Raw genomic sequence first — 26457 nt, forward strand, 5'->3', positions numbered from 1 at the left:
TTTCCTACTAGTTCACGTCGCACATTGCGCATGCGCACTCTGACCATGTGACTCCACCAGAGCCCCTCCTCTAGAGGGAGCCTTCAAACTCCGCTCAGGAAATGCAGTGGACTGTGGAGGTGGTGATGCACGAGTGCGCATGTGCAGCAAGACAACATAGAAATATTATATTATATACTGTAATATACAGTTTATTTATTGAAAATCTATTAAAGGGAAGACTCCACTGATAAAACAACAACAAAAGAGATTTTTAAAAAAACACTAAAATCTAAACAAAGCATTAAAACTATTATTAAAACAGTCTAGAAAAAACTGATCAGTTGAAATAGGGTAAAAAAAAAGAAGAAGAAGTGTTCGGAGCAGCAGAAAAATGGTTCCTGTCTTACGTAACGCTGTGCTAAATGTAAAAATAAAATAAAATAAAACAAAAGAAAATAATACAACACTTCACATCGATAATTTATGTGAGACCATACAACATTAGTATCAGACAGATGTGCTGTGTTTGCCATGTCGGACACAAATATGGCGGCGAGCAAAGCGGAAGTGACGTCTTTGGAACTCATGGATTGATATTTTAAGATCTGCTAGTCCTTACAGAGTTTGGAGTCTCCACCACTTTAAGAACTCTCTGACTGCACTCTGTGTGTTTGAGTGATGTATGCAACTGTATCAGACGAATCAAATCTTTCGTTTCCTTTCGTTGTAATATTGAATATTTTATAGCCATTTTATTGTCATTTTGGAGTCATTTTAAATTGGACATGACATTTTTAATGGACAAAATGGACATTAAAAAAAAAATAGAACCTTACAAAATGTACCTTATTTACAAAACCAACGTTTTTTCTGACAAACAAAACGAAATCATTATTATTTTTATTATTTTAGCTATGTTTTAAAATCACAAGTCAACCTTAAGATGTACTTGATTACACAAAATAAATAATTAAATAAATAATTCTGAAAACTACGGTACATAAAATAAAAAAAATGTTGTTTGTTTGTAATGTTTATTCCTGTTTTATTATTGATGTTATTTGTTCTTTATCTCAAATTATCTTAGCTGTTAAATAATGTTGTGTACTTTCTGTGAACTAAAAACAAAAGTCCTTTCGCGGCAGCCGCAGCTGTTGTGCGCATGCGCAGCTGAGTTTGAAGCCTGGCTGCTCTTCTTCAGGATGGCCGCGGATAACAGTGTGCTGCTGGGTTTAGTGGAAGAATTCGTGTCTGGACAGGTAGACAGCAAGGCCGCAGAAACCGTTACAGGTAGCGCGTTCATAGGTCTCTCTCGTCTTTGCTGTTTCTTGTCAGTTTCAGCGACGACTCTTAATTAAAGCTCTCAGAAAAAGCAGCGCGAGCGCTGTAAGCTAACAACCACATCCTGAGTCTCGCACGCGCTGTGGCTGCAGACTGGGGCTGAACAGAAAGATAAAACCTTTGTTAGGTATTTTAGCTTCATAATACTCCCAAACCAGGAGTTGCCACGGCGTCGTTTTCTTTATTAAAGGCTTGTTTGTCTTGCTAGGCTGCTAGCGGAGCCCCAAGCCTACATTTCTAAGGCTTCTAAACGATCAGCGTAATCAAAACCTAACGCCTTCTGATTGATAGTTAATACTAGACTAGTATAATTGTACATATGTCCTCAGGTTGTGCTTCACGTGTCTTTTTTTGCCGCGAAGTCTTTCATTCTTACTTTTATTTTGTTAGAAATATTTCAAGATGAACAATTACTGGACTGAAGCAACTTCGGTTTACTTGATTATCCATGCATCATTTATTTAGAAACATGAAGAGTATCAGATATGATCATCAGGCTTTTGAGGAACTTTTATGTGTTCATCTCTCAATCATCATTGTATTGCATTGCATTTTATGTTTTGAGCATCAAACTAAGCATTTAAAGATATCATCTTACTAAAGCCCTATTCGCACGGGATTAGTATTATCTGGGGACCTTGTGTGATTTTGAAATTACCCCCCCACCTCTGAATTTCGTGTGGTGCATTCGCACGGGATAAGCGAAGCCTGTCGCACAGCAAACAAAAACCTCGAAAAATGATGTACGACCCGCCAAATGCAGGCCATATCACAGAGATGCCGATTCGCACGAGACTAATATTAGCACAGGACCTCGGTGTTCGGCGAAATATGGGAGGTCTTTTGCGGGGGAATTTTTACTTTACAAATTACAGACATGGCCGATTCGCACGGGATTAAGACAACCTCCGCAATTATTACAAATGACTGGAGGCCACCAGGTAATACTAATCCCGTGCGAATAGGGCTTTTGTTTTATCATTCGAAATGTTTATATGTTCTGTTTACTCAGTTAAAGCTGTAATAGCGATGCCTTTGTCCATATAAGGGATTTCCTGGAGGGTCATGAGAGCCGCTACTTCTGTGACTGGATATGTGGTTTTTCTGTGCGAGGGCGCCCTCTGGCGTCCAGTATGAATGAAACAGACATCATGTGTTTATAGTGCTAATGGCCAATTCATCATTTTTTGGGGAATTTTTGGCACCGGTATCGAAAAAAAAAATGATACTCAACCCTAGTTATCAGAAGGTTTGCTGGTTCAAGCTCCCTTTGAAACTTGGGCTTCTCAAACTAAAGCTACTTATAAGGTAAAGTAGTTAAACACACACTTCATTACAAATGACTGGAGGTCACCAGGTAATACTAATCCCGTGTGAAGAGGGCTTTAGTCTGCAAAACCGTAATAAAGATCTCAATGATTTGCATTACAAGCATCAGAATTTCATCTTACTTTTTTTGTAATATCAGCGTTTGCAGCAAATTGCATAATTTTGCTCTGTTTAGGTCTCTCAATAAAACAGGTGTTTTTTTCTCCTCCATATTCTCAAAATATCATGCTATATGAGACATATCAGATATAATGCCAAACAAGCAAACATGCAAAGTCTTTTTTTTTTTGATTTTCTGTTATAGTTTGTCTAAACCATTCCATTAAAATGAGCTTTTTTCTGACTATTATTTCATATGTCAGGCTTTACAGGGTTAAACATGAGTTTATGTCTCTTTTAAGGTGTCAAGACCGGACAATTCACGATTCTCCAGCTGGTTGAAGCATTGGGGTAAAGTTTTCTAGATTCTTCATGAAGAGAGCTGAGTTTGTGGTGTCACTTTCTTCACTATAGTAGCAGTAACGGTTATATTAGTGGTAACTTAAGGGCTGCGTGTATGTTTTAGACAGCTGTCAGTCTGAAAAATCCATTGTGAATGTTATTCATTGTTTCTCTTCATGCAGGTTGAGTCTGACCAGCTCTCAGCCTCAGACGCGTGGCCGAGGAGTTCAGCTCCTGTCTCAGGTCCTGCAGGAATGCTACAGCAGCCTATCTGAGAAAGAGCGTAAGGGTGGTTTTAGAATGGGTTTAATTTGAATTAATGCCATCAGTGCGGCATTGACAGTCTATCATAGATGGATCTCTGAATGATGTTCCGTGTTTGGTTTGCAAAGACCGTTGTGATGCATCTCATCCACATTTGTTTGTTTTGTTTGCAGTGGAGGTCCTGCTAGCTTTCTATGAAAACAGACTGAAGGATCATTATGTGATCATACCACATGTTCTTCAGGGGCTCAAGGCTTTGGTACGTCTGAGCACTTTTGTGTTTAAATGAGCATGATCTGCTATAGGCATGGTCACCTTGATATCACTTGTTTTTATTGTTGTCTTTGGTTTCTTTCAGACGGAATGCTCTGTTCTGCCTCCTGGTTCAGCTGTGTCCATTTTGAGATCCATCTTCCAGGATCTTCATGTTCAGGTGAATACATTTGTTTAGCAAGGATGCTTTACATTGGTCAGAAGTGACAGTAGAGACAAAGTTACAAATGTTATTTTATTTAAAAATTTTTGAATTTTCTAATATCAAAGAATCCTGAAAAAAATTATTCATGTTTTCCACAAAAATATTGGGCAGCACAACTGTTTTCAATGTTGATGATAATCAGAAATGTTTCTTGAGCAGCAAATCAGCATATTGTCATGATTTCTGAAGATCATGTGACACTGAAGACTGGAGTAACGATGCTCAAAATAAATTACATTTTACAATATATTTAAATAGAAAGCAGTTATTTTAAATTGTAATAATATTTAATAATTGTACTGTTTTTAGTCAAATAAATGCAGCCTTGGTGAGCAGAATAAACTCCTTTCAAAAACATAAAAAAAAATCTCACCAACCAAACTTTTGAACAGCAGTGTGCAGTATTTTTAGCCAAGTATTTTTTCTAATTGTTAGAAATGTTACATAAAATATAATAAGAAAAAAGTCCAGAAAAGTTTTAAATTCAAATATGTTTTGGTAAGAAATGGCATACAAAACATGGCTGATTTATCATTTTAATTGTAACCGATTATCACAAGTTTACTAACAAACCATTAGCTAACTAAGTAATGTTACATTATAGTTAGATATTTCAATCGTTGCAATTTGATATGTTCATTACATGAATGCCGGTGCAGTGACTTCTGACTCCAGGACATCCTGAGTGCCCTAAATGACAAGTGTGTAAACTCCAATCCAGCTTGAAGACATAACGTTTATTTTTTCTCACTTCTCTGCAACAGTCCTTGATGGTGGCAGAACGATCATGTGTTTACAACATCCTTATCAGTCTAATGGAGTCCAAAGAGGAGGGTGAGGAACGCCGGCAATCTTTCTTTCTCTTCTTTATGTTACTGCCTTTACATTCATGGAACAGCACCAGTGTAAACTATTTCTTGTTCCACAGAGCTCAAAGGTTTGGGTGCAGACTTCATATTTGGATTTGTGCAGTCAGTAGATGGAGAACGAGATCCACGCAACCTCCTGCTGGCGTTCCAGGTGGCCAGGAACATCATTCACAGGGGTTATGGTCTCGGTGAGTGTATACCTGGAGTTGAACCCAAGCGCATTTAATGTAAAGTAAAAAAATTAGTTTAATGGAGAAAAAAAAAAGAATATATATATATATATATATATATACACACACAAATGTTGTTTGGTCAGTAATTCTGTTGTCTCCATTTTTTCAGGTAAATTTGTAGAGGAACTGTTTGAAGTGATGTCCTGTTATTTTCCTATAGACTTTAGCCCTGTAAGTACTGCTGTCTAACATGTTTGCATTTCATGCTTAACCCTAAAATTCAGTAGATTTCTTGGTGAAATTTCTTCAAATTTACACTACTGTTCAAAAGTTTCGGATCAGTAAGATTTAAAAAAAAAAAAAAAAATGTCTCTTTTGCTCACCAAGGCTGCATTTTTTTTATATCAAATATACAGTAAAAACAGTAATAATATAATGTTTTCTATGTGAATATATTTTAAAATGTAATTTATTCTTGTGGTGCAAAGCTGTATTTTCAGCATCATTACTCCAGTCTTCAGTGTCACATGATCTTCAGAAATCATTCTAATGTTGATTTGAAACATTTAGTTTTATTATCACTGAAAAAAAGATGTTAATATTTTATGTCTTAATATTTTAGTGGAAACCGTGATTCTTTGATTAATAGAACATTCCAAAAACAATTATCTGAAAGAAATCGTTTCATTATAAATGTCTTTACTGTCACTTTTGGTTCACACATGCTGAATAAAAGTATTCATTTATACTACATACTCATGTAGACATGTAAAGGTTTGGGCTTGTATTTGTGTTTCTCTGTCTGTGCTCAGCCACCCAGTGATCCTCATAGGATCACACAGGAAGAGCTTGTTCTTTCTCTACGGGCTGTTCTTACTGGGACGTCTCAGTTTGCTAAGGTAGGATGCTCTGGATGACCTAAACCTAATTCAGTCTCTTAAAGACACAAACTCAATAAGTCTTTGTTTGGCATTATACTGTGTATCAATAGACTGGAAATGATGCAAGTAGTTCCGTGAATGGACCTTTTGTATGTGTGTGTGTGTGTGTGTGTGTGTGTTTGTTTATTGTGTTTTGTATCCTTTCCGTTGACAGTTTCTTTTACCATTGATCATTGAGAAGCTGGACTCAGATATTCAGAGTGCCAAAGTGGACTCCCTGCAGACACTGGTACAGCTGCAACGCAGACTCTACACTTACTAGATCAGTGCTTCTCAACTGGTTCTGCTTCAGGTTTTACACTGATGATGAAATGATGACACAACACAGTACCAAAAAATAGCAACAAAAGTAAAAAACATAGTCAAACATTGAAATTGAAATTAAAAATCATTTTCAAGAATGAGGTCATGTCACCCAACCTTTCCGTATTTCCATCTGCCTCATTTGACTAGCTCGAATTAGTGCCAACCAGTGTTATTATAGGTAACTAAAACAAAAACTAAAACCATAAAGTTGTTTTCATTGCTTGAAATAAAATACACTTTTACAATAAAATATAAAAAAATCCTTAAACTTATTTTATTTCAGCTAGTTGCAACATTTCTCATTTTCATTTAGTACTAAAATAAGTAAAATTGAAATAAATATTAATAAAAACACAGGTTTTATGTCAAGAAGAAAAGTTTCTTTTTTTTCTCCTTCCATTTTTCGCCTTTTTTAATTTGAAATAATCAATGTTAAACTATCACAACACTGTGCATGATTATATTATTTTAGTTTGCAATTAGCATTATTTCTTCCTCCCTGATGAGACTGCAGACCTGTGACCCACCTTTTGAGAATCACTGTTATAGATCTTACATTTATGCATTTGGCAGACACATTTTTACCAAAGTGGCTTACATTGCCATTGCACTCAAGCTACACATTTTATTTGTTCATGCATAGCCTGGAAATCGAACCCGTGACTTTGCTTTTTGCCATGCTTTACTGTTGCTCTGGCTGAAAATATCTTCTGAAATAAATAAATAAAAAAGCGTGTTAGTGTGCTCTAAACATTCTTGTGTGTTGTAGGCCGCCTGCGGTCTGACATATAGCCATAAAGAGCTGGCAGAATTCCTTCCAGGCCTTTGGAGCTCAATACGGAGGGAGGTAAGAGAGATCGGCATAAAACAATGGATACAGGAACTCACAGGTGCTTTTCTCATATTAGTTTGCTCTGTACTGCACTTTTCCCACCGCTTTATGCCAAGACTTTCAGTTTCAAACGGCTAGAGTGCAAACCAGAAGAGTTATTTTAGGTCAAGGGCCGGTTTGGACAAAATGCAGCTGTAAAGCCGCTCAATTAAAGACAATAGTGACATTATTCAGCTCAGTTTAGATCAATGTTGATTCAGTTTCAGTTCAATTACAGTGTCAGTGTTATAAAGTTAATCAATTATGTAATTAATTCAATTCAGCTGTAAAGCAGCTCTACAGAAGACAATAGTGTAATTTTTCAGCTCGGTTTAGTTCAATGTTGATTCAGTTCAGTGTCGATTTTGCAAAGTTCATCAATTATGAAACAATGCAAGTTTTGTTCTCATCTGGTAGTATCAGTGCCAGCAAATCGATAATTGCTACAAGTAATAAAAAAAAAAAGCCAGACTAGCATATTCTTACCAGAGCATCCGCTGGAACGGCACTCTCTCGTGAACGCGTACCAGTTAGTGAAAGCTAGAGATTACGGTTTATAAAGTTTTAAATAAGGAAGCATCGCTTCACTTCAGAAGGACTTTATTAACCCACGGAGCCGTTTGGAGCACTTTTTACGATGGATGGACGTAGTTTTTTTGGGCTTCAAAATCTCCACCCCCATTCACTGCCATAAAGTTTGGAAGAGCTTTGAGTTCTGTGGTCGTTGAATCTTGAAAAACTGGAGGGACTGATAAAAAATGTAAATAACTTTGCTATATGGTCTATTTGATCTGAGTTTATTTCCTATGCAGGTGTTCCAGACGGCCAGTGAGAGAGTGGAGTCAGCTGGTCTGTCAGCTGTCAGTGCACTGGTGTCCTGTCTTTCTCGTTCTGTGCTCAGTTCAGATTCGGAGGATGTGCTGCAGGTGTTTCTAAGCCTCGTCCTCAAAGGTACCTGCAAATGGTGGATTCAAGCGAGTAAAAATGTTCTCTAAGTAGTTAGATGGATTTAAACGGATAGTTTAACCAAAAATGAAAATTTGCTGTTAAGATCCAAGATGTAGCTGACTTTTTTCTTCTTCAGTAGAACAGTAAAGAATATTTTTAGCTGTAACTGTGGTCCTTGGCGATTCATGAAATGCAAGTCAATGCTACCGTCGCTTTGAGAATCAGAACAAGCAACACAAGCAAGACAAAATTAATACCCATGGCTCCTGGTGATATATTGAGGTTTTATGAAGTGAAACGATCAGTCTGTGCAAGAAACTGAACATTATTTACAACATTATTACCTGTAGAGCCTCAGACAAACGGGAAAGTCCGATTCTTTTCCGAGAAACTGATTCATTCGGGCAGTTCGTTTCAATAAACGGGTTCAAATAATTTATGCCACAACATATATGCAGTTATATTATTAAAGCACAGATGTTTTACATATCTAAAGCATATAAAGTGAATAAACTTGCCTTCATCAGCTCACCTTTTTACATAAACAATAAGAAACCATAAAAACGTTCGTTTGGCAGCTTCATTCAAGTGTTAGGTTCACGGATGCACATCTCAGCGGCTCTTCGGTCCGAGTCGAACTGTTTCCTCAGTTCAGTGACTGTTGGATGAACTGGAGCGCTGAATGATTCATTCATCATAGAATCAGATACGCCGCTAATTTGGCTCATTTCCAGTCGGAGTGACTGTCAGGCGTCTGAAAGTGAGTTTTGATTGAGTAACTTATAGACCTGTGCTGCTCGAGCTGCAAACAGTTTCAGACGCTTCAGTCCGATTTGGTTCACTAGTTCACTAAAAAAAAACGGTTAAAATGAATGATTCGTTCGTAAACTGGACATCACTCCAAACCGTTTGCCTGAGGTTCTGGATTACAGGTAATAATGTTGTAAATAATATTCAGTTTCTCACACAGGCCGATCGTTTGGCTTCATAACACCTCAATATATCATCAGGAGCCACGGGTGTTCATTTTGTTTTGCTTGCCGCTTTTTTTGACTCCTAAAACTGATGGTAGCTGCTGACTTGCATTTTATGAATAACAAAGGACCATGGTTTCTTCTTTACTTTTACTGAAGTACTAAAGAAAAAAAGCCATCTACATGTTGTGTGGCCTGAGGGTGAGTAAATAAACAGCAAATTTTTATTTTTGGATGAACTTTCCCTTTAATGCAAGAATGATGCAGAAAGGGCCAAAACAGCTGATCATGCAAAATAACATCTTTTCATGATTATTCCGGGCCGCCTAGTTAATTATCAAGACAAAGGAGACTGATCAGACTCATAACCCTGTCATCTTCACATGCAGTCATATATATATATCAGTGCCGCCCAGGCTTGTTCTACCCATCACACCTGGTGTGTGTCTCGTCCTCTCAGACTGTCAGCACCATCTCTGCGAGCCAGACCTCAAGCTGGTGTGGCCCAGCGCCAAACTCCTGCAGGCCGCCGCCGGAGCCTCGTACAGAGCGAGTCTGATAGTGTCAGCAGCCGTCATACCTGCCCTCCTGGAGCAGTATAATAACAGGACGCAGGTACGATCTTGTCCATCTTTAACTAATATTCTCCGCACAGGTCTTGACGCTTACTTTTTCCCGCATGTGCTAAGTTGAAAAATGTTGGATCACATCAAAAAAAAACTTTTGGGATGTATCAAATAATATTATATATATGTATATGTGGAGAGTTTTCTAAAGGAAGACTTTTCTTCCACAGACAGAAGCTATAAGAGTTAGCCTATGTTGAATTAAATGCCAAAATACCAATAATAACCAGAGAAACAAAACAAAAACACTTTTCACATAAAGACCAACATAATTCATTAAAGGGATAGTCCACCCAAAAATGAAAATTTTGTCATAATTTACTCACCCTCAAGTTATTCTATACTCTAAGTTTCATTCTTCGGTTGAACACAAAAGAGGAATTTTTGAAGAGAATGGATAATCAAACGGTTGGCGGTAGTCTTCAACTTCCAGAGCATTTTTGTCATACTGTGGAAGTCAATGGCTATCGTCAGCCATTTAAGATATTTAAGACTATTTATGACATTACATTTTATAAAAAATTAATTGTTTAGACTTTTTGAAGACCCATGAGGACTTACACAGGCATAATGTGCTGTAATGCATGCGTTTGACTGTATCTTTCTACAGTGTGCTCAGCGGCGCACCCTGCTGGAGGTTCTGCAGGGTTTCGTGCAGCCCACCGCACTCAGCCGGCCTGCAGATGGAGGTGCGTGAGAAGATAAAACAGTCAGATCCCATGCATACGATTACCATTTCAAGTGCATGTTTGTTACCACTTGCTGGAAAGAGTCTCAGCAAGTTTAAGTAATATAACACATTTCAAATATTTGTTTAATATGTAGTGTTGATGTATTTCTCTCTCTGTCTCCTACATAAACACACAGAGGACAGTGTTTTGGTTGCGTTTCAGCAGTCTTTGTGTAGCGTGGTTTTCTCTGCGCTGACGGAGTCTAGCGCTGGTCTCCAGGTTACAGCCACAGGAGTGCTCACTGCTCTGGGACAGCAGCCCGGTGAGTGCATACACAACATTTTTGTAAGAAATTAATACTGTTGTTCAGCGAAAATGCATTAAATTGATCTAAAGTGGTGTTAAAGACATTTATAACATTACAAAAGATTTCAAATAAATGCTGTTCTTTTGAACTTTCTATGTAAGTTTTCTTGAAAAACATTGATAATAATCAGAAATGTTTCTTGAGCAGCAAATCAGCATATTAGAATGATATCTGAAGGATCATGTGACACTGAATACTGGAGTAATGATGCTGAAAATACAGCTTTGTATATTTACAGTATATTCACATAGAAAACACTTCAACACTAAATCAAATACATGCAGCGTTGGTGAGCATGTTTTTAATTAATTTTTTAAACCCATGTGTTTCTTTCTTGCACCAAAACACAATTTTAACATACTTTTATATCTCTCTGACCTGCATTTTTAAAATGTGTGTTGATCAATTATTTGTGAATATGATTGGATAACCGTTTCTTTTGCAAGTAACATTGCTCATGGATTGGTAATTTGTTGTTGGCACTCTCCCATTGTTTAAAAGAGTTTGCAAATTTAGCCTTAAATTGACTTCAACAGTTTACAGAGCAGATTTTTTTTAATGAATGTTACACAGAGTTATTATTGTTAACCATTAAAACGTTTTGTTCATTGAAATAAAATATAAATATTAGAATAAATATTATATATCATATATATATGTATATATAATATATTTTAATATCATAGTATATACATATTAAAGTAAGTTCTTGAACACTAAATAGGCATTGAAATGTAAATGTGGTCGGTCAAAGAATAACAGGCTCATGGGATACTCTTGTTTTGCTCCTCACAGGTTTGCTGGCTCAGACTGATGTGGAGAAAGCGGTTGATCATTTGACCAGACTCATTCTGGAGGAAGACGATACTAAAGTCAGGTAGATGTGTTTGCATTTTGATGTGAATTATTCCTTTAAAGCTTTTCCCGTACTGATGTTTGTGTCTCTCAGTTTGGCTGTGGTGGAGTGTTCAGGCTCTCTGGCTCATCTGCATCCCAAAGCCTTTATTTCCAGGCTGATTCCTCGACTGAAAGAAGAGATCCTGTCAGGTGGGACCCGGAGTAGAAAGCACACACCAACACGAACAGCATCTATGCCAGGTTAATATTTAATTAGGGACTGCTTTTCTCCACAGGTCAGTCTGATGCAGCTGTACGTCAGCGGTGTGTGACTGCGTTAGCGTCTGTGTCGTCTCTGCCCAGTGTGGTGCAGGAAAGCGCCCCCATTCTGCTACAGGTGCTAGCTTCAGCCCACACAGGTACACATTCATTTTACAGCAAGATTTCTTTTCTGATAATCTTTTCCAGCTTCTAGTGATTATTAGCTGGTTATTCATCCTGACAAGTGACAATTGCATTACCTTGCATAAGCCTCCACAAACCTTCATGCTTTCAGTTGACAGATGTCAAGAGTTTAAATCCCACATTTAGGGTTTTTCTCTTTAAATGGACACATTTTATTACACTGTTTTCATCCCAACCTGGCAACCACGCACACTAAGTGGTTGATAGATAGTGGGTTTTGACAAACACTAGGTTGGACCACACTGGCCGATAACCGATAAATCAACTGATAGTTTTTGAATGAAAGCTGAAATAGTGCTGAACTTTATTACAAACATAAAACAACAGTGCTTAACTATGAAAATATACTGTACTTTTTAAATTAATTAAATGTATTAATTATACCTTGATCGTTCATGTTAGTTCATAGTGCATTAACAGATACAGATTTACATTTTAACTGTTTTAGTAAATGCTGAAATTAACACTCTAACAAGGAGCAATGCTTCAACAGCAATTGTTAACCTTAATGTTACAAACGGACTCTTATTGCAAACTGTTGCCATTTTATAGAAATGCTTAAAGTTGGCCATCTTTAAATATCTACAATATCGGTATGGATTTTTGCAGACAATGTTTGTTCCAGCAATTGGTTATCGGTGCCGATTAATTGGCAAAACTGATCAATCGGTCAAACTCTAATGTATGCACACTCTCTCTGGATTGTGAAAAAGGCGCTGATGAGCTGAAAACACCAACAAACATGTATGTTTTGGTTTAGTGATCTCCACTGTGATATTTTGCTCACATAGCCAGTCTTATTTTCTTTCCTGTGGTCGTTTGCGCTGTTTGCTGTGACTGAATCTGCGAAACCTCAGTGATGAACTGTAATTAATCTTGACAATATGAAACTTGACTACACTATGTTCCCAATTATTATGCAAGTGACATATCAGTAGGATTTCAGTAAAATAAACATTCAGATTTGAGTGTTTTCAAAGAAAGTACACTTACTCTGTGCCACAATATAAATTCATTATGTTGATTTAATAGGAAAAAAGGTTAAAATTATTGTGAAATGTTGGTGTTGATATTAGGAATTTCACTGGTTCAGCTTTTGAGAGAAGCTTTTTGTTTATTATAAATAATATAAATTTATATTATAAATATAATGCATAAATACAATACAGGAACCTGGATGAGGTGAAAATAAACCATTGATGTTGATGTTCTTTTGATTTGTGCTTATGTGAAAGTCCAATATTCTAAAATGACAGTAATGTTGAATATAATTTTTGAGCAAAATAATTGTTTAACTGAACTCTTATTATGTAGCCCAGCCCTAGCACTAAGCCATATCATGATTTGGATTGTAGTTTTCATTGACATGCTTGTTAATACATACATGTTAGAGACCTTGATAACACTTTACAATAAGGTTCCATTAGTTAATGTTAGTTATTGATTAACTAACATGAACAATACATGTATTACAGTATTTATTAATCTTTGTTAATGTTAGTTAATGAAAATACAGTCGTTCACTGTTGGTTCATGTTAATTCACGGTGCATTAACTAATATTAACAAGCACAACTTTTGATTTTAATAATGCATTAGTAAATGCTGGAATTAACATTAACTAAGATTAATAAATGCTGTAGAAGTATTGTTCATGCTTAGTTCATGTTAACCAAAGCACATTGTGTTGTACCTTAATTATTTGGTTCTGATATGAATGTCCTAACATACTGATGTAATGCTGAAATGCTGTTGGTCTTTCAGGCAGCTGTGGTTTCTCTGTGGAGGAAGTGGTCGCTGTATGCATCAGTTTGCAGAAGATAGCAGAGCATGCGCGTGACTCTGAGGGGATTGGACGGTTCTTCCGTGACATCATCATTCCGCACCTTCTAGGACTCTGCTTACAGGCAGCGCTGCAGAGTAGGGACGCTGGTCAGTGTTAGGCATGATCTTCTGCTGTATGGAAGTGTGTGTTTGTGCTGTTTGTGGATGTAACTGTCCGTGTGTGCAACAGGTCACCGTAGTCCACTCACAGATGAGATCGTTCTGTCTGCTGTAGTTCCTGTCATCAGCACAGCCTGTGCTGCGCTACAATCAGAGTGAGTCCAGAGGAAACAACACACAATTAAATTAAATTGTTTGATTAATTTGACTTTCAAATGTATAATAAAATTATGCCTAGGTATTGACACACATTTCATGTATCGTTGCGATTCCAATTCACAGTCTCTTGAATTGATTCAATTTGAAATTGATTCATTTGAATATATATCAGGTGTATCAATTTCTCAATGCTGTAAGCTATAATAAGCAGGGCTGCACTTAGAGTGGTGTGCAGGTGCTCATGCGCGACCAAAATAAAGATACGCTGGGTAAATAAGTTCAGACCGCTCATTTGCGTACCGACATGGTTGACAGCTGTTAATGCATCTGCAACTGTAATACTGTATAAGATTTCCATTCAAACTGAAAGCATAAATCTAGGCTATGTGCTGCCGGTTTCACTGCAAAACACTCGGCAGCGCTTGTGCTTTCTTGCCGGCAACCCGCCAAAATAAAAGCTTGCTGATTTCAGGTTTGAAAATGATGAAAATTCATATAAAGAAATCAAACAGTAAAAAGGAAAAAAAAATTAAATAAGCATTGTATTTTTAGGTGTACTATAAAATAATTGTATTTTTATTTAATACTCACTTTTTATTTTAAAATATAATAGTATTATCACACTTTACTTTCAAACAGCACGTGCTGTCAGTGATTCGCCTCTAGAGGCCGCTCTTGCTCTCGTACTGTACTGTATAATGACAGCGGAGCTTCTCGGCTCCAGCATCGGACGAAATCTGGAAAAACTATCGCAATCGACTATCCGTGCCGATTAATCGCCAAAACTGATCAGTCGGTCGACCTCTAGTAATTAGATTCGAAATATAAACATTTAAAAGGTGGCTGTCATAAAAACTTGTTAATGCTGTAACTAGTAGTAAAGAGGAAGAAATGATCGGTTCATATGGCACTTAAACTGATCTGTCAGTTCACATTAAATAGCACCAAAACTGCATTCACTGTTTGAATTTGATTATAAAATTTGATAGCTTACGTAACATGGGAATCTTGCTACAAATGTTTAGTGAAATTTTATTCACACATCAGCTGAAAACAACATTGACTAAAAGATCGATTCTCTGGATTTAAGAACCTATATTTGTTAGTCAACATGAAGATCGAATAAAATCGATCAACTCAGCCCTAATAAAAAATATACAAACTTTCAAATGTAAGCCTTATTGTTTTCTTATAGATCAGCGTCCCGCATGGCCTCCCAGGCTGTTTCTCTGTTCCTGGATGGAGACGTGTCTTTTCTGCCAGAGAATGCCTTCCCTTCCCAAATCCAGTTGCTCCAGGTGTGACAAGATCATCTCTCTCAACCGTCAGCTTTACATCTGACAATCCAGATTAACAGAGCTTCAATATCAGAGACTCTTCTGGAAGGATTTGACGGAATAGTTCATCCAAAAATGAACATTTGCTGACAATTTACTCACTTTTTAATGTCTAGTGAAGCCAAAAGCTGCATGTTTGTAAGAAACAAATCCATCGTTAAGGTGTTTTTAACTTAAAAGAAACGTATTTTTGGGTGAACTATTACTTCAGGATATCACATCTCAAGTGAATGGTGGTCTGGCCCATACCAGCGTCTCTCAGATCATCAGTAGGGCTGGGAAAATAAATCGATGCATCGCGAATCGAGAAATGATTCCGCATCGATTCTGAGATTTTCCCAATGCATCGCGAGTCTTTCTCGAGTCGATTCTGAGCTTAGTTTTGAACAGCAGATGGCGCTGCATGCTTTAGAAACAGCCGTACTCTGCTTGTTTCCAAATCCTTACACACATTTGAACCTAAAATAATCATTCATAAAATTCGAAAAGGTTGAAACGAATTACAAGGGTGTTCACAGTGGGCTGTGTTTACATTTACGCGTCATAAAAGCATTCTGAGCCAAGGTGAAATTACAGACTCAGCCGAACACACAAGCGCTCTTCTTCATGAGCATTTGAGTGTGCGGATAAAAGCTAGAGTAGAGCGCCATCTGCTGTTAAAATATAAGCTCAGAATCGATTCCAGAGAGAATCACGATGCATTCGGAAGATCTCAGAATCCATCCATGAATCGATTCTGCATCGATTTATCGTCACAGCCCTAATCATCAGTATCTTGAGTATCGTCATAAAGTTCTCCCATGTTCTGGCAGCAGCATCTGTAGTGTCGTCTGGAGATGAGGGTTTGTTTGTGGGCTGCTGCTTTATTATTTGTCCTTGTTTTCTCCAGAGCCAGGCGGAGTCTCGGGGTCTGTCTCAGTTGGTGTGTCTGCTGATGGCCTGCGTCTGCTCTCTTCCACGCAGCGTGAGTTAAACTCATGTTTCATCAGAATATTTATTCAGTACAGGGCTTTTCATCAGAATCCTATACTGTAAGATTTGGGGATTTTTTTTTTTTTTTTCATAAAAATTGCAATTGCGTTTTAAATTGTAAATTAGATTTTTGTTCTACTACTACTAGTCCTTCCATTATTTTGTTTTACAGTGACATTTTACAATAAAAACAATATAGGTATAAAGCATAATATAAAAACAATATAAATATATATAAAAAAAATCATATTTATTAGATTTTTTTTTTTATTGTAGTATTTCACTGTAAAATAACTAATATTTCAGAAAACATAATAATAATCAGCATAATTTTACAGGACAACTGTAAAATTACAATACTAATATTTATAGCTGTCTTCGTTTCTGAATATGACTATAATAATTAATGATAACAATTATTATTATTGTATTTTTCTTTAATAATAGATTTTGTTTTACAGTTAAATTACAATAAAACATTCATATAAATAAAAATACTAATTATTATTTATTATTATTTCTGCTGGAAAATGTCACTGTAAAATAAAAAGTCTATAATAACCAACCATTTTATTTGTAAAATTACAATACTAAGTTATCTTAGTTCCTAAATATGACTATATTATTATTATTCTGTTTATTTAATACTTATTTTGTTTTGCAATGAAATATTACTATAAAATATATAAATTACAAAATAATAATAATATTTTTACTATTTATATGATGATGTTTCTATTGTAATATTATATTACTGTAAAATAAAAAGTCTAGTATTTTAAGAAAAAAATAACCAACCATTTTATTTGTAAAATTACAATACTAAGTTATCTTAGTTTCTAAATATGACTGTATTATTATGTTTCTTCAATACTCATTTTGTTTTGCAATGAAATATTACTATAAAATATATAAATAATAAAATAATAATATTTTTACTATTTATATGATGATATTTTTATTGGAATATTATATTTCTGTATAAAAAAAATAAAAAGTTTAGTATTTAAGAAAAATAAAATATTCATCAACATAATTTTATATTATAGTGCATCTGTAAAATTACAGTACTAGTATTTATGGCTGTGTTAATTTTTACATTTTCAAACATTTAACAATGGATGAAAAAATGCAGAAATCTCTTAAAGCAACAGCCGGTATATAAGTTTGTGACGTTCTGGTTTCCATAGAAACTGAGTCTTGCGCTTAAGACCGCATATGTGCATTTGCTGAGGAAGAAACATCATTTGTTTGAGAGGAAGAAACAGCATTTATGGGACAGTTCATGCCATTCATTCACTTCACGACAGGTGGAGATTCCTGAGATTGACAGGCTTCTGGTGCAGTTGGAGGATCTGAGCTGTACCTGTCCACACCTGTTCTCCTACACCTCTGCAGCCAAATGCTTCGCTGGCTTGGTCAACAAGAGGCCGGCAGGTACTCACAGGATCTTCTTCCCAAATCACATGCCCTAAATTTTGTGCTACATGATCTAATGGAAGACTGTTTTCTCTCGATGCACATCGCTGGAATAATGAATGCGTTATTTGAGCTCTGGAGTTGATTTACCTGATCTGCATATCACGTATATTGTGCGTGTTCAGGTGAAGCTCTAGACGCGGTGCTGGAGAGAGTGATGAAGAGGATCAGTGTGGAGCTGGAGAACGTTTCCTCTGCTCAGCGGACACAAGCGTTCACTCTGCTGCTCTGGGTAATCACAAAATCACTTGATCAAGAGTGTCTTACATTGTATTGATTTCCACATCAGTACCCAGCGTTCACACAGGGCTCCTTAAAAAGTCTCAAATTTAAGCTAGTAAAAGTTTCAAATATTGTAAATGGTACAACAGAAGACTTAATTATCTTTTAAAATATGTCAGATTTATTTATATAGCACATTTAAACAGCGATGCTGACCAAAGTACTGAACAGAGTCCATTACTAGACCGTATATGAGCATAAGCATAATATAAAAACATAAAAATATAACGTCGAAGAATGAAGTTTAGATTTAATAACAGTGTTTTTAATCTGTTTATTGTCTTTCTTTAAAGACATTATTACCGTGTCAGCAATTTATTAGTACATAAACCAATGTAATACACATGTATATATTGAATAAAACATGTTTTGAGTATTTTAAATGTGTAGTTGGCATTATTTTATTATCATTGATATAGTTTTATAGATATTGTTAATATTTTGAAATAGGTTTTATTTTTAGATTTTGGTTTCAATTTTGTTTTATTTAAAGCTTTATTCATTTTGTTTTTGTTTGTCATTTTTATTTTTTTAAAGTCTATTTTTAATATTTTATATTAGTATATATTATTTTTTATTTATTCGTTTTAGTTTAATTGTTGTAGTATTTTGACTTAATCAAAAATGGGAAATGTTGTAGTAAAATTTGTTGTTGTTTTTTCCTTTTAACGTTTATAATTCGCCCAAAAATGAAAATTGTCATTTTCTCACTTTCGTGTCGTTCCAAACCCATAAACTGCTGTTTGTCTTTGAAACACAAATGGAGTTAAATTTGATAATCTCTAATTATTTTTGTCCATGCAACCAAAACTGTGATGCTTCAAAAAGTTCATAATAGTTATCCATATCAATCAAGCTGTTTAATCCAAGTCTTTGTATTCTCAACAGATTCAATGTAGGCTTTTATTCACTCACAAACATTGATCAACACACATACTTTTGTACAGGTGTCTAAAGCCCTGCTCTTACGGTACCATCCGCTCTCAACAGCCCTGACCGACAAGGTAGTCTCTTTGTTTCTTCTTCCTCTCTTTCCAGTCATGTCTCAGAGGTTCAGTGTTTGAATGCTCACTTCTGTCCTTCAGCTCTTCGCTTTGTTGAGTGACCCGGCGTTAGGATCTCAGGTGGCTGATGGTTTCTGTGTCCTCATGAGCGACTCTCTGGATGTGCTCAATCGCAATTGCCACGCCGACGTGCGCATTATGTACCGACAGCGCTTTTTCGCTGAAAACTCGACCAAACTCATTCAAGGCTTCAACTCAGCAGAGCAGGGTACCTTGATTACCACTTCCTGTCTAAACCCGCGGTGTGACTGAACCGCTCTGCTTCCTATCTAAACTGTTGTTTTTGTTCCACAGAGGAGAAGTCTTGTTATTTGAAGGCACTGTCGCACATTGTCAGTAACCTTCCCAGACAGATCCAGCTCACAGAGCTTCCTGCGGTGAGTTGAATTTGTGCAAGTAAATGATTTCAGATGTGTTTTTTGAAAGGCGTTGTGTTAAATGAGTGTTGTGTGCTGTTCCCGGCCAGTTGCTGCCGCTGCTGTTGGAAGCGCTATCGTGTGCGGATCAGGCGGTCCAGCTCTCCACTCTGTCCTGCCTGCAGCCAGTGTTGCTGGAGCCACCAGCGGCCATCAGGAACCAGCTGGAGGCGCTGTTCTCCCGCCTGCTGGCCCTCACCACCAGCCCTGTTATGGTACTGAATTCAACAGTGCATTTGATTTTAGTCAGTCTGACAACACTTGTCTGATTTTGACTTTATCTTCACTCCGACAGAAAGTGAGAATTGCGTCGCTCCAGTGTGTTCATGCGCTCTCTCGCCTGCCTGAACATATGGTAAGAAAATCATGAGAACTTATGAACAGCAACAGTTAGCCCTAAATAGTGCAGTCATTATTACTTGATTTAAAAAATATGAATCAATAAGTTTTAAATAAAAAAAAAAAAATTTAAATACATTTTTAATTTAATTAATTTGTAATCATTTAAATGTAATGTGAAAAATTTAAAACATCATGGGAATTGTTGAATTTTATATATACAAATATATATAATGTCACTGTTATTTGATCACATGATAAAATATTTTTATTAAATATCTTAAGATTATAATTTTTTTATTATTATTAAAAATTATTAACAAGTAAATAAAATAAGTAAATCATGTAAATTTACTTGTAGTAAAATTGTGTTACATTTATTCAAGAGTTTGGGGGTTGGTAAGATAAAAAAAAAATTTAAATACATTTTTAATTTAATTAATTTGTAATCATTTAAATGTAATGTGAAAAATTTAAAACATCATGGGAATTGTTGAATTTTATATATACAAATATATATAATGTCACTGTTATTTGATCACATGATAAAATATTTTTATTAAATATCTTAAGATTATAATTTTTTTATTATTATTAAAAATTATTAACAAGTAAATAAAATAAGTAAATCATGTAAATTTACTTGTAGTAAAATTGTGTTAAATTTATTCAAGAGTTTGGGGGTTGGTAAGATAAAAAAAAAAAAAAAAGACATCTCTTCTGCTCACCAACAGTAAAAAACAGTAATATTGTAAAATATTATTACAATTAAAATGACGTTTCTATCTATCTATCTATAGTATGCATGTTTGTGTATGTGTATATATAAATACATTTATTTGTAATTGTAATTTAAATGTAATTTATGGCTGTGATCAAAGCTGAATTTTCAGCATCATTACTCCAGTCTTCAGTGTCACATGATCTTCAGAAATCATTCTAATATGCTGATTTGCTGCTCAAGAAACACTTTTTTGCTTCATGTTTGTGTGGAAACCATGATGCATTTTTTTCAGGATTCTTTGATGAATGGAAAGTTCAAAAGAGCAGCATTTATTTGAAGTAGAAATCTTTAGTAACATTATGTCTTAACTATTTTTGATCAACTTATTGCATCCTCGCGGAATAAAAGAATACATTTCTTTCTATTTCTAAAAACACTTCTGGTAGATAGTTGGATGGTGGGCTTGCGTTTGTATTGTTTTTGCAGTCAGGCAGGTTAATTGACCCCAAACTTCGGAACGCTGCTTCTGAAAATGTTGTAAATATGTTGTTTTGTTTTATTGCATTTAAGCAGAGAATGCCAAATGTAGCCTTTTAAATGTATCCTTTTGAATAACAACCACAAATGATTTATGCATAATAAGACCAGACATCTAATAATAAATCATGTTGACTGTGCTATTAATAGTTTTGGTGTCTGTTTCAGGTCCTGCCGTTCCGTGCCAGAGTCCTGAAAGCTCTTGCTGTTCCTCTGGATGACAAAAAGAGGCTGGTGAGGATAAAGGCCATGGTGGCTCGAGGAGAATGGTGAGTCTGACATATCTAAACCTTTGAGGTTTCCACTGACAGCATCTAATGTGGTGTTTCTCATCCGTAGGTTTTTGTTAGGAAGTCCCGGTGGAAAATGAACAGATCAGTGCTGCTGATGACCCAGAACAGAGACGGCTAACCGCTCACAGCATTTGATTTTACTCCCTTACCCTCTTTTTTATGATATGGCATGAGTCTGGGCACAGATGTGGCTAAACAAACAACCACACATACTGCTTGAACATGAAACCCAGTGATGCACTGAGCTTCTGCAGCGGATGCTGAATCAAGAGTAAATCAGACACATGAGCCACAGTGCATCGTGTGCCAGCAGCATGCGTGATGTTATCATTTGTTCAATCATGCCGTGTCACTATTATAGGAATGTTAGTTTGATGCAGGATACCGATCTCTCTCGAATCTGCTGTTGATATGACTGTCCTAATGTCAGTATTTTTAAACTATGTTTCATTAGCCACAGGGTTGGTTGTTGTTCATTTTCACAAGACTAACTTAAAGGTCAAACTGACAAAACTGATGCGAAGAATATAAAACAATATATAAGTGTCATAACCTGTCAATAAAACTTTTTGAAAATGTGTAGATTGTGACAACTTTGACTATGGCAATCACTAGAATTAAAGGGGTCATATGATTGAATTTAAAATGTAAATTTTTCCTTTCTCTTTGGAGTGTTACAAGCTCTTGGTGCATAAAGAAGATCTGTAAAGTTGCAAAGACTAAAGTCTCAAATCCAAAGAGATATTCTTTATAAAAGTTAAGAGTCAACCACGCCTACCTAAAACGGCTCGTTCTAACACGCCCCCACATGTCTACCTCACTATGTGGGAAGATTTGCATAACGCCGCCCAAATGTTCACACAAAGAAAGAAGGCACTTTTATTCTCGCTGTAGTATTGTTGTTGCCGGCGGCGGCAATGTTGTGAAGGCGCTGTGTGTTTCGTTGTGAAAGCGAAACTACTTTGTTGGTCTTTTCAATGCTTAGGTCACTTTTTGAAAACTCCACACAGTGAGCACAACTGAATCATTTATCATTGCTTTGGTACAAAATTCATTCAATGACTAAGTCTTTAAAATTGCATAAATTCTTTTCTCAAACCACCAACACTCCATGCATCTGCTGACCGATTTGTACTTGTTTACATACTTTTTTCAAAACAACTTAAAGTCATGGATTTAATCCCTTAAAATGCATCTTTGATAATCGAAAGGACACACATAAACGTTTTTTTTTTTCAAATGGTAATTTCTTAATGTCTTAAAATGGCTTGAATGTAACTGTGCACCCTTACCTCATTTAGTATGTGAATCATGAATATGCTAATTAGCCCCGCCTCTCAGTCGGACCTGCTCCACTTTCACGCCGTTTAAGTAGTAAACGCAATATAAAACGTTCACAAAGTTTTCCGTTATAACCAGAGAAGCTCTACACTGCACAATGAACCTCTTATTTACATCATGTCAACACTTTGTTGTAATGAGAGGATTCGCGAGAGTGCAGAATTCAGCACTGAAACAAAAACTAGTTTTTTGAGCGGTAAGTGTATTCTAATCTTAGACACATCTGATTGGCCAGCGCATTCAAGAAAGCAACAGATATGTCTGTGATTGGCTACATCCCTCAACGCGGCAAAAACGTTCTAAATAGAACCCTTTCACCAGTTATGAAAAGCCCCGCCCCCGCAGGTTGATGGGATTGGTTAAATGTCTGTGACGTAGGAAACGGGCGGATTCAAACCGAAGTGTTTTGTGAACTGAAGCAGTGTTGCCAAGTCCGTGGCTTTCCCGCGTTGAAGCGACTCCAATAACACTATATTTATCCCCTGGAATGCGAATTTTAGCAGCAAAACAAAACTGAAAAAGACAGGAATTTGCTACAGTAATGCCATGCTGAAGTACAATACAAATTAATATATAATAATGGGCTAATTCAAAGCACAAAGAAAAGTCGAACAAAAGATTTAGGTCAAACAGAATTTATGTTTAAAAAGTAAAGATACAAATGGTGACCTTTGTGTCTCAATTTCCCAGTTGTTTTATTGCTATTTTATATCACACTAGTACAGAATGTGCTGGACTGGCCTTAATATGAACCTTTTTAAGTTACAAACATATTTCAGGTAGTTAAACCACAAAATGATCTAATTACTCAAATCACTGAAACAGCAAAACAATATTTTCATCTTGCTTACATTTATGGGGAATCCAGAAGTCTGAGAACATGCTGAAAATATGGTCACTTTAGGCTTCATTTGTTTACTGCATTACTTAAAATGAACAGACAACAAAATACTTATACAGTATTTATAATTTCAACATTTACTAATACATTTTTTTTTAATGAAAAGTTGTATCTATTAACATTAATGCACGTTCAGTGAACAATTGCATTTTCATTAACCAACAGTAACAAGGATTATTAAAAGCATTAAAAAACATTGCTCAATGTCAGTGTTAGCTAATACATTAATATTAACAAATGAGACATTACTGTAATATTACCTAATATGATTTTTTTTTTATTTTAATCAACAAAACCTTGTAGTTTTAGGATTTAGAAAAAAAATTTAATCTATGACATGAAATAAATATACTTTGAGTCTATAAATTCTTTGAGTCAATAAATATTATGAGTCTGTAATAATTCTAGGACAACAATGAAAATTTTTTTTTTATGATAAGTAATAACTTAAGTTATAAGCAAGTTAAAGCAAACAGGGAACTTATCAAATATCAGGCATCCTAAAATCCATGTTAATGTTTATGCTTTTAATCTATAATGTGAAAATTAGATAATGTAAAATAATATAAAATATTTATTATGTACTTTTTTTTTCCCCAGTGCTCTCAGACTTCTGGAGCCCACAGTAAACACGGTAAAACTGCAGACGTATTTCATGTGTAAAACTTGCTCATTAGAAAACATTTGCAAAAGAAGGTCAACTAACTTCATTTTAACAAAATGCATGGACCACTTTGTAAATATCTGGACATTCAAAGTTTTATAAAGAACACAGATTCCCATTAATGTCTGAGTTAAAAAATATAAATATTCCACAGATGTCACCACAATCCATTCACATAAAGCCTTTGGCACCAAGTCCTACTCTGAATTCGCACGTGTTGAGAAAAGGATCTTGCGCTGTACCATAAACACACATTTCAGTAGACCACCATTAAAAACCTCTAATAAGAGATTGTTAATTTGTAAAGGACAGGAGTGATGCAGAGACCCCTTCAATCATCAGAGTTCATGATATGAGTTTATGAACGGATCTGATCCATCAGGTCCATGACTGTGAGGTCATATGGCCATGGTGTTGTTCTTGTGTGCGGGACCGTCCCACGTCAGGCCGTCCCCGTGAGGAAGATGACTGGAGGGCAGCAGAACTCGCGTCAGCCAGTCACTGGTGAATAAGAAAAACATTTAGAATTACAGACAATTGAAAAAGCAAAAAAAAAAAGCAGATATTATTAAATATTTAATGAGAAATAGTTGTACATTCAACTTTCACCTACATCTAAATTGGGGAATAATAAACGTGGGACAATAATAAAAACATCTCACCTCTGCTTCTCAACACCAAAAAATATTTTCCAGTTGTTAATTTTTCCGTGGTGGTATGGATTACGGAAAACCTGCGAACAGACAGTCGTTTTCACAACAGTTTTGTGAGTTTTGAGAATACAACTTGTTTTGTCTAACTTCATCTCTGAAAAACAAAAAATAAAAAACTATATATAATCAACATTATTATTATTATTATTTTTACATTTAGAAACAGTATTTTTTCATCTCTGAAAACAAAAAGAACATGGAAGCAAAATAAAAGATCTTATCATTTTATTATGAGATTTAGAAATTAATTTTGCAATTGTGCTGCTAACTTGATTATAACTTCATCTCCAAAACAAAGAAAAAAAATAAAATAAAATTACTATTATGATTATTATTAAGAACAACAACATCAACATCAAGTACTACTTCAGACTCTGCACATATTGCATTTTGTGCTGCTAGTTTTATAACTTCCTCCCTGAAAACCAACAATTAAAAAATGTAATAAATAATCAAATTTGAACAAATAAATCAAATTATTATTATTATTAATACTACTACTACTACTCATTTTTTTATAATTATTCATTAAATAATATTTTTTCCAACTGCATTTAGTGACTTCAAAGTGTATACCTTGGTCTTATTTCTTCCAAATTGGTGGTTCTGTTCCAATAATCTTATGAGCACATACTTCTCTTACCTTGCCCTTCAGTCGCAGTCGTCTTCTCTCTTTGTGGTTGATGTGTCTCTCCACGCTGGTCTCTCCTCTGGTGATCAGTATCGCGTGCCACAGTGTCAGGCCTCCTAACGCTACAGCCACTGAACTGAAAACACGTCAGAAACGTCAGGCCGCAAGCACAGGAGAAACACATGCTGAGTGTAAAGTAAGATGTCTTACCTCGTCAACACCCACAGATAAACGAGGCTCTTATGAACCATCCTCTCCTGACGGGTGAATGCGGGTGGAGGTGTTTGATAGGAGCTCTTCAACATAAAACAAAGACTCACCTTAAAGGAACACTCCACTATTTTTGAAAATAGGCTCATTTTTCAACTCCCCTAGAGTTAAACAGTTGAGTTTGACCGTTTTCGAATCCATTCAGCCGATCTCCGGGTCTGGCGGTAGCACTTTTAGCTGTAGCTTAGCATAGATAATTGAATCTGATTAGACCGTTAGCATCTCGCTCAAAAATGACCAAAGAGTTTCTATATTTTTCCTATTTAAAACTTGACTCTTCTGTAGTTACATCGTGTACTAAGACCGACGGAAAATGAAAAGTTGCAATTTTCTAGGCCGATATGGCTAGGAACTATACTCTCATTCCAACTATACTCTCAATGATATTACTCAGCGCCTGAAAATAGGCTAACTAACGTCAACACAACCAACGTGACCACCTGCTAGCAAAGGGTGCGTGCTGGGGAATATTTTCAGGCGCTGCGTAATATCATTGCGCCTGCTGCACC

General features: G+C 35.8%; 2 protein-coding genes across 2 annotated transcripts in view; one reads left to right on the top strand and one right to left on the bottom strand.

The window, feature by feature from the left end:
• The first annotated feature begins 1147 nt into the window (after positions 1 to 1147).
• mms19 (MMS19 homolog, cytosolic iron-sulfur assembly component) lies at positions 1148 to 21780 on the top strand. Its single transcript, XM_016493123.1, has 31 exons — positions 1148 to 1272; positions 3054 to 3102; positions 3276 to 3376; positions 3531 to 3616; positions 3716 to 3790; positions 4600 to 4669; positions 4764 to 4892; positions 5047 to 5108; positions 5690 to 5776; positions 5973 to 6047; positions 6894 to 6971; positions 7808 to 7946; positions 9378 to 9532; positions 10154 to 10232; positions 10411 to 10536; positions 11377 to 11458; positions 11531 to 11628; positions 11715 to 11837; positions 13647 to 13814; positions 13897 to 13981; positions 15181 to 15283; positions 16212 to 16286; positions 17605 to 17731; positions 17899 to 18005; positions 19003 to 19059; positions 19141 to 19327; positions 19414 to 19496; positions 19586 to 19750; positions 19831 to 19890; positions 21304 to 21404; positions 21475 to 21780. The coding sequence occupies exons 1-31, from the start codon at positions 1185 to 1187 to the stop codon at positions 21503 to 21505; spliced, it is 3051 nt and encodes a 1016-aa protein (XP_016348609.1). The 5' UTR covers positions 1148 to 1184; the 3' UTR covers positions 21506 to 21780.
• A 2289-nt stretch (positions 21781 to 24069) lies between these two features.
• zdhhc16b (zDHHC palmitoyltransferase 16b) overlaps positions 24070 to 26457 on the bottom strand; it is a 10766-nt gene continuing 8378 nt past the window's right edge. Inside the window, exons 7-10 of the mRNA XM_016493124.1 lie at positions 25889 to 25974; positions 25691 to 25814; positions 24997 to 25067; positions 24070 to 24835 (exon numbers count right to left, since the gene is read on the bottom strand). Coding sequence (XP_016348610.1) covers positions 24733 to 24835; positions 24997 to 25067; positions 25691 to 25814; positions 25889 to 25974 — 384 coding nt within the window. The 3' untranslated portion in view covers positions 24070 to 24732. The remainder of the gene's footprint in view (positions 24836 to 24996; positions 25068 to 25690; positions 25815 to 25888; positions 25975 to 26457) is intronic.

Source organism: Sinocyclocheilus anshuiensis, unplaced genomic scaffold, assembly GCF_001515605.1.
Source record: "Sinocyclocheilus anshuiensis isolate Anshui unplaced genomic scaffold, SAMN03320099.WGS_v1.1 scaffold546, whole genome shotgun sequence".
Classification (NCBI taxonomy): domain Eukaryota; kingdom Metazoa; phylum Chordata; class Actinopteri; order Cypriniformes; family Cyprinidae; genus Sinocyclocheilus; species Sinocyclocheilus anshuiensis.

Excerpts from the sequence above, each read along its gene's own strand:
- mms19 (XM_016493123.1), top strand. The coding sequence starts at position 1,185 with ATGGCCGCGGATAACAGTGTGCTGCTGGGTTTAGTGGAAGAATTCGTG. Across the intron at positions 7,947-9,377 it reads TCTAAGCCTCGTCCTCAAAG|ACTGTCAGCACCATCTCTGC; the intron begins GTACCTGCAAAT and ends TCGTCCTCTCAG. Across the intron at positions 13,982-15,180 it reads TGTGCTGCGCTACAATCAGA|ATCAGCGTCCCGCATGGCCT; the intron begins GTGAGTCCAGAG and ends GTTTTCTTATAG.